Below are 8799 nucleotides of genomic sequence, written 5' to 3'. Positions count from 1 at the left end.
TAATTATAAAATTGGTTCATTTTCCATCCACGTGGAAATGTGATGCAAATAATTCGGGGAGAAGAAGTTGGTTGTTACACCCATCTCATTTATTCTCAATAGCATGGACTATCTGAAACAAATGCCAATGTGAATCGGCAATGCCTTGCCGCCACACATCTTAGTAGATAATGGTCGTCAATTAATCAATATACTCATATCAGATCCACTAAATTCTTAGTCACGATATCACCTACATCCGGAAGTCAGAATCTCCAGCACCATAGAAGAGTTTAATTATGGTGTTAAAAGGACGTCACTACATGTATGGGCAGCACCTAGTTTGTGGTCTTGAATATCTAGTTCGAATTAAGAAAAAAATACTTATAATTTTACCAAGTTTTTCCTCATCTAAGAAACACCTTCAGCATTAAAAAACTATTTCGTCATATATATTTTTGTAAATGATCATTGAAATTATATTAATTTTAGTGCATCATTCTATAAATGCTTTTAGGAAACAGCATTGTTTAGATTCAAGGTTCAAAAAAAAAAAAAAATTTGAAACAAATAAGATTAACATTGCTTATAACTTGTAAGAAAATTAGTAATTAGTCCTCTAAAGATGTAAATCTTGAAAAAGCCACAAGATTATTCTTTCGAATGATTTAAGACAGGCTATGAAGCTCCACTTCAAACACATATTGTTGTAAAGATATTTTGGACCAGTCCACATTTGAGCATTTGAGAATTTAAAATTTGCAAGAGATAACTTTTTACCATGACTTAATGCAGTCTATAGTGTAGCTAAGAAACATAATCAGAATTAAAAACACGGTGCTGGTATTAGCCTTCTAGGGCAAGAACCATCCTTCAATTGTTTACACGTAAATGTTGCAGTCTTCCAACATCCCTCTCATCAGAAGTGCTTCCCATGGGTAGTCTCACAAATCTTACCTAAAGTCATTCAATATGGCATTTGCATGTATGCAGCATCGGATATAAATGGCACGTCAGCATACATACCATCCAGAGCACACATAATGCAGTTAATGACTACAAAGAGAAATGAAACGCTAAGAAACCACCAAAAATGCTGTCCTAACACTCCCCAATAAAATGATTTGGGTAACCAATCATTAATTTGTCCAAGAATTGAGAAAATGATCTCCAACAGCATCCCATTTATCACATGAAATCTCAGGAAATGAGGAAACTTATTATTCCTTACAATCCCCAAGTATGATACGAAAAAATATGCTGTGAAGAACCAGTCAGGTAGCAGGGCAAGACCATTACAAAGGAAGGGGAACGTATTTGCTTCCAAATCCTCCAGGAGCGGGTGCATACTATATGTTGTTTCTGCAAACACCCAAAACACATGAAGAGAAATCATGTAAGGCCAGACCGCCAAAAGTCTCATCCACCATTTTGGTTTCCTCTGCATTGGAGGGAACCCTTCATATAATTGCTCACCACCTTTTTCTGCCCTTGGGATTACGAATTTCCTGCTATGTTTTGAAGTGACTGGCAAAAATGTTCTCAGAAAATTTCCTTGTTCTCCTGAAAGAAAGGTACATTTGGAGGAGAAACAAATCCAACAGAGCATAAGGTTCCCGTAGCTAAAAAGGTTTAAGCCTCTATCAAATTATCAAAAGCCAGAATCCGTATCTTTATAAAATATCTGAAATTAGTATATTCAACTCATAAATATCATATTCAATATTTCAATAATATTTGTAGATGTCATTTATCCTGAATTTCAACCACTCAATTGCTTTCCTTGACAGTTAAATGAACAGAATTTTAACAACGAAAAATGCTTGTAACTTACGCACTCAGCACTTCATATTCAAATGTGTTTTGAAACAAAATGAGAAAGGGGCATGTTTCAAATCACATGAAATAAGACCTTGGAAAACAGATATTACCTCGAAAGGAATAAGTTCTAACTTGTAGTTGTGATATGGGCTTTTGAGATCCTTTGTATGTTTTCCTTAGTGAGAGCAATGAGCATGTAGCAGGTGCATGGCTGACAAATTGAGAAGGTACCACCTTTGTCCTCTGCACCTTAAGTGGACAGATCCCTGGTCTGGCAACTGTGCTACTTACAGAGATCCCGCAGAGTCCACTCTGAGCCATTATCATGAAGCTCCAAAAGGTCCAGATAACAGAACCAATCAAATATAATGCAAAATTAAAAACTGATGTAGTCACGGATGACTGTAAGATAACATGCAAACATTAGCAAAGTCATTAAAAGAATCTAACTGCATAGCAATAATGAGACTCAAGTTAAAACACTCATGCTGTAGCCAGTGAAATGTAAACAGCAACCATGAAAATGACATGAGGATGAAGTCAAAAAACCTAATCTAGTCACAGATATCCAAGACTACTACAATGTTTGTGTGAGATAAACCAAGTATGCCCATCCAGAAAATGTCCACAAATTTAATACAGATGGAGAAAATAATATTGCCCATTGATCTCAACTACCAAATCTAGTAGAATGCTTGGTTTGTTTGCTTCAAATAAAATGCAAGGCAAAGTCAAATATGATCTCCTGAAAGTTTAACCGTGTTATTTTTAAATGTGTCCACTGAGTTGAAATACAAGTCCAAAGGACATTTGCAATGCCAAGCATCAGCAACAAGATTTGGATGCAGCCAACTAGAGCATGGTTTTGAGAAGAACAATGGGCCCCTACAACTACCTTCTTCCAAAATCAAGTCCTTGGCAGTATAGGACCCTATAAATGCAACCAAGGTCACGATTGGCAAATGTTCTATGAAAATATGCAACTCCTCAAAGATTTGCAGCAGTGCAGAAAGGTTAATTACCAAAAATGATAAGACAAGAATCACTAACACCAATTTAACAAGAGTCATTGGACCATGTGAAATAACCCCAACAAACAGACAGGTGGTTGAGCAATAATGCACAACATCTAAACAGCCTAGAGGAAAAATATGCAAACTAATGCAGAATTAATGGATATTTTCCTAACAGCCGGTTCATAAATCACACAATGCACTCCCCCATCTACCCATTTGAACGTGAGAATTAGTAAACAAATTATTGGAGTGTATTGTTTAATTATTGAGGTGGTTTAGCTTTGGTACAATGTAAGGATGATGGTTGTCATTGACGTCAACATCATTATCTCAACCTTTGGTGTGTTGGTAGTTCTGTACTGACAGCATGGTGCCTATGTGGTGTGTTGGTTGGTTTCATATTGTATATCTTCCTTCACTGATTGCCTGTATCGGGTGATGTGTTACCATTGGCTGAGCATTAATTATTTCACATTTTCATGTCTCACTGATGGTTTGCATCATTCTAGTGGATTGTGTTTTTAGATCAATCCTTTGTGATGCATGCGATCCAACTTTGGTCCTAGCAGCAGTTCTTAGCATGTTCAATCATATCTGTTGGTACCAATGATCATTGTGTTGTGTTGTTATGCTTGAGGATCATTGCATTGCTCAAGGTGGTGTATCCTATCTCAAATTTGTTTTAGCCAACAGATTTGTGGCATGCGTCCAGTATATATAGAAGATCGTTTCAAGAGGGATGTATGCAAATCCACGAATTCAAGATTGCTTATTCAATTCATGTGATCTTGTTGCTTATATGTGAGCTGCATGTGGTGGTAGTGCGAGCTTACTCAATTAGTTGATTCGAGAAGGTGTAGACAGTTGTAAGCTGAAATCACAGAAGCTTGACAACTTTATTATGTAGTGGTTCATACATTGTCTTTCATGTACTAGCTATAAGCCTGTTGACAATGAGCCTTTTTATGTATTTCTAGGGCATGGAATCTTAGCAATTAGCTTACAAGCAAAGCATTTTCATATTGCAGTGAGAATTTCAGGTAGTTAGCCTTGTACAAAATCACCTTGTGTTTTTTTTTTTTTTTTCATTTCATGAGAATTAGCTTCTCCATGGTTTTTCCCCAGTTTGAGTTTTCCATATAACTCCTGGTATTATTTGTGTTGGTGTTTCTGTGCATTCAAGATTAATCTTTACATTGGTGAATTGTTGTGCGATAACCAATAGATCTTAACTTTAAGTGGCGGTGCTTGTTTGTTAAGTATTAACCAGAAGATCAAAAGTTATATTAATTGTGTGGGAATAACTGATTCACCCAACCTCTCTTAGTTATTCGTCCTATTGAACAATTGGCATCACAGCTTGGTTCCTCAATATTGACCTTAACTGCTTGAAGCAGATTCGATGGCACACAAATTGAATATCCCTATGTTTAATGGATCGAATTACAATTCATGGAAAGATCAGATGGAAGATTTTATGGTATTGGTTGGTAGTTACAAGTCTTGGAAGAAAGTGGAGACTATATGCGTTCCTTCAAAATGGCTTACAAACTGCAAATGAAATCAATGCATATGAGCAGAATGAGAAGACAGGGTATGCAATTACTGGTACTTCATCTAAATCAAAACTTGCTAAAGTTATTTCTTTGAAGACTGCTAATGAGGTTTGCGAAAATTTGAGAGATATTTATGAAGGAAAAGATAAGATGAAGCCTTCTAAGAAATTGGCTGCAAAGAGCCAATATGAAAATTTTAGATGGAAGATGGCGAAGGTATCAAGAGTTACTTTCAAAGAGTTGGAAGTGCAGTTAATGAAAACAAGAATCAAGGCAGCAGCATAATTGATGAAGACTTTATGGAGAAAATTTTGATGACATTATTTCACAAATATAGTGACAAGGTTTCAGCTATAGAAGAAGTTTACAATCTGAAGATGTTTACCGAGGAACAAATGTTTAGCATATTTACATTGTTTGAGCTGAAAACATTTGGCAATGACAAGAGCTAATCTAAAATGACTTTCCAAGCAACCAAAGTTGAAGAAAAACCTAACGGCAATGATGAAGAAGAGATGGAAGCTAACTTTGCTAGAAGCATGAAGAAAGATACCGGCTAGTAAAAAGATATGCTACCTTTGAAATGTTTTAGATGCAGTAAAGTTGGTCATTTGGCTACTAAATGTCTAGAGAAAGGTCCTAGACATAACTTTGATAGATCAAATAAAAAGGCTTATTATGTGAATGGAGATGCTAGCGTTTCTAATGATGAGTTAGAAGGTGAAGGTCTTTTGTTTTATGCTGAAGAAGATGAGGAAGAGGTCCAGAAATCTGAAATTGATATATTTGACATTTGTGCTAAGGTTGACGATATTGAAACTGTGCTATATGTTATAAGGAAAACGAGTAAAGGATTGATGGATAATAGTTGTTCTCATCACATGACTCGAAATAGAAGAAAAAATTTGTTTCACTTGACAAGTATGCTAGTGGTCCTATTAGATTTGGTGATGATGAAGCAGCATATATTGTTGGGAAAGGATCAATTACTTTTGATTGAAAGAATCACACTGACAATGTTTATTATCTAAAGGGTTTGTATTATAATCTGTTAAGTGTTAGACAAATGTGTGAGAATGGATATGATGTTATTTACATACAAGAATGAAGGTTGTGAAATTAGAAGAGATCAGAAGCACTATTTGGGGTTGACAAGAGAACTGACATAAATATGTATCAATTAGAAGGAGCTACAAAAGGATGCTTAGTATGTCAAGTTGATGACAATTGGCTCTGGTGCCAAAATATGTTACATAAACTTTGATAATTTGATAAGGATAAGTACTATTGAAGCTGTTAGAGACTTACTGAACCTAAACAAGCCAGATATGTGATTTGCAAAGGATATCAAGAAGGAAAGCAGAGAAGAGAAACTTCCGAAGGTAAAGATCACTCATCTACCAGTGTTCTGGATCTTATGCACATCGAATATTTGTGGTCCTACAAGAATAATAGGTCTACCAAGTCAAAGGTACTTGTTATTCATTATGATCATTCTAGAAAAGCATGGGTTACATTTCCAAGAGAAAAATCTGAAGCATTTGAGAAGTTTAAAACATTCAAGGCTAGAGTTGAGAATGAATGTGGAAGGACAATAAAATGTTTAACATCTGAAAAAGGTGGTGAATTTACTTCTAAGTTAAAGAAAAATAAAAAATTGTTAGAAACATGGAACAAAGGGATAACTTTTTACAGCCAGATGCCACAACAAATGGTATTGTAAAAAGTGTGAATGAGAGAGCTAACGAGGATTTCCAGAAGCAACCAGAGAAGATTGTTGAATACGAGTCTAATACTAAGGAGAAGAAAGAAAATAATGAGAAAGAAGTTGAATCAAGACCGACACCTTCTTCTACCAGTAAAATTCCAAGAAATGTTCAAAAGCATCATTCAGAGAAGCAGATTATTGGCAATAAGAACAGAAGTGTTCTTACCAGAAGCAAGGCAGCAAGACATTAAGATAATCAGAGTAAGATCAAGGCTAGATTTTGTTTGCAAAAGCTTCTCTCAGATTGAATAAGTTGAATTTGATGAGACATATGCACCTATTGCTCCCATGGAGGCCATCAGAATGTTCTTGGCATTTGCAGCTTATAGGAAATTCAGGGTTTATCAGATGGATGTCAAGTGCATTCTAAATGGAGAACTAAATGAAGAAATCTACACTGAGCAAGCAGAGGGTTTCCGGTCATAGGCATATCCATGATGCGGTTTACGGGTTGAAGAAAGTCCTTTATGGACTGAAACAGGCACCTAGAGCCTGGTATGGTAAGTTGGATAGCTATTTGATCAGTCGAGAATTTCATAAGGGTTGGACAGACAGCAACCCTTACTTAGTAGATACCGACAAAATTCTAATTATTGTAGCTTAAGTGGATGATATTATCTTTGGTGGCAAGGAGTTTCTGTAGAAGGAATTTGAGATGACTATGATAAATGAAATGAATTTCTTCCTTGCATTGCGAATTAGGCAAAACAGCAAAGATATTTTTATCTCTCAATCTAAGTTTGTGAAGGAATTGTTGAAGAAATTTGACTTAGAAAACTCAAAGTCAGTCAGGATTCCTATTGTTTCGGCTGCAAGTTGACTAAATACCCTAACAGTCATAGATGCAAAATGGAGGCACAGATGAGGAATGCAAAATATTTGACAAAATGCGTAGAGGTATATTAACCTGCAGCAAAGGCAAAAGTAAGTTGTTTGACAAATGCCTCAACAAAATAAGGCCTCCTGAAGCGTAAAAATTGCTGAGCGCACACAAAATGGGTTTCTTGTGACGGATCTCAAGGCAATATGAGGCATCGTACATTGAAACCAAACCAGAGGCTGTAAAATGTAGCTTTGTTAAAAAAAGCTTGCGTCTATTTACTCTCGACTGGTCCAACGTTTCAAGGGAACTGAAAATTCATGTCAGATACCTTGGTAAAAATAAACCTCATGGTTCACCGAGCACGTTATTAAAATTCGACAACCTTGTGAATCTAAATGGGTTTTTTGTAATGCAAACTGATCTCTGCAGCAGCTTTGGTCTGGGATAACTGTAAATGGCATATCATGCATAATAGGGATTGAGACAACTTTTGTCAAAAAGGTTTCAGATGAAACTGCGCGTGATTTCGACGAGACAATTGCTAACACAGAGACCAAGGAATTACTGTATTTCGCAGACAAGACAAAAATTCAAGTCAGTGATAACATCAATTTAGACTGAGCTGAACATCAAGAAATGATAGTTTTTTGGTGAAAGCAGGCGAAAACATGAAACCAAACAAACACTTAAAAATCCGAGAGAGAAACAAGAAATGCCCCTGCATCCTACGAGGGCAATCAACATGAAGGGGATTACAAATTATGAATTTGGAAACAGAGAGAATCACAGGGAGTAAAGAAACGCAACCTGGCCTAAACTCGTTCTGCTACCGCCATCGCCGCCAGCTCTTCGTCTGTTCCGCTCTTTGGCAACATCTAATATATAGGGCTCACAAGTTTCTACAGCTCGATAACGGAGCCGGGTTGCAGAAAATGTTCCGCAAGTTCTCCCAAAATGCTTCAGGAATGGGTGATTGCCTAACATATGATCTCGCGTATGTCATTTCGAAAGATTGTCCGGATGATATTTACTCTTCTCGATGTTTCCTTGACAACACCAGAAAATTCTGAAGCCTTCGACTTATAATTGGAACGCTGTGCTAGAAAATTCCAGAGAATAACCCAGAAAACGTATGCAACGTCCGGAAAAGGTGAAATGGTATAGTTTCGTGGACATTAATTTAAAATTATCTATAATGTGATCTACATTAAGAGGCGTTTAGCAATTGAGAGGGGTTTTGTGTATTTACACATGGAACTGTAGGAGGTGTGTCTTTGGAAATCATCAGAAGATTACGTGGCAGGGTGCTTTTTCTTTTGGATGAGAAATTTCCTTTTGAGGATTTCCTATGAGCAGGGGGTTTATGTATTTCCATCCTAGTAATTATTAATTAGCAAGTATAATGAGAGAAGATTAAATCGTTACTATTTAAAAAATTGAATAAAAAGTCTATAATTTCAATTTTTTCACATCTTATAATTGGATTAAGTTGAGTTATAGGCTAAGTACTATTGTGACAATTTTTACATTTTGCCTTAACTTGTAAAAATTTATTTATAATAGTATATATGATATATGAATAGAACTTAACTATATAAGATTTATATAAGATTTGTGTTGATTAAAACATTATATATATTATGATAAATTTATTATTTTAACATTAGATTTATACTAAAAACTATTAAAACTAAAGCAAGTACTTTTTGTACTTATCTTATTGTATTCACTTTCACTTTCACTTTCAAGTGAATTATTTTTGATTAATCAAATATTGATAATGTTTATATATTTATTTATTAAAATAATTTATTATTGAAACTATTGATTCTTCAT

General features: G+C 35.5%; 1 protein-coding gene across 2 annotated transcripts; it reads right to left on the bottom strand.

Annotated features, from left to right (window-relative positions):
- Nucleotides 1-801: 801 nt before the first annotated feature.
- Nucleotides 802-8176, bottom strand: LOC149552216 (protein TIC 20-I, chloroplastic-like). 2 transcript variants are annotated; one of them, XM_089787736.1, is made up of 3 exons: nucleotides 7771-8176; nucleotides 1911-2202; nucleotides 802-1341 (listed from the first exon to the last, which is right to left on the bottom strand). In XM_089787736.1, exons 1-3 carry the CDS (start codon nucleotides 7945-7947, stop codon nucleotides 947-949), a joined length of 864 nt encoding a protein of 287 aa, XP_089643862.1. In that variant the 5' UTR covers nucleotides 7948-8176; the 3' UTR covers nucleotides 802-946. The 2 variants fall into 2 exon arrangements, with proteins under 2 accessions (XP_089643862.1, XP_089643861.1); XM_089787735.1 differs by having other exon boundaries at nucleotides 802-1542; nucleotides 7771-8165.
- Nucleotides 8177-8799: the final 623 nt, after the last annotated feature.

The sequence above is a fragment of the Cupressus sempervirens genome, chromosome 6, assembly GCF_028749045.1.
Source record: "Cupressus sempervirens isolate cs-2001-9-10 chromosome 6, ASM2874904v1, whole genome shotgun sequence".
Classification (NCBI taxonomy): Eukaryota; Viridiplantae; Streptophyta; class Pinopsida; order Cupressales; family Cupressaceae; genus Cupressus; species Cupressus sempervirens.
This window is presented reverse-complemented; position numbering and strand designations above follow the sequence as displayed.

Bases quoted from the DNA above. Each gene is read 5' to 3' on its own strand.
- LOC149552216 (XM_089787735.1), bottom strand. From the start codon at position 7,947: ATGTTAGGCAATCACCCATTCCTGAAGCATTTTGGGAGAACTTGCGGA. The intron at 2,203-7,770 runs GTTGCGTTTCTT...GTTATCTTACAG, and splicing joins GCAGAACGAGTTTAGGCCAG to TCATCCGTGACTACATCAGT. The intron at 1,543-1,910 runs GTAATATCTGTT...CCTTTCTTTCAG, and splicing joins TAGAACTTATTCCTTTCGAG to GAGAACAAGGAAATTTTCTG.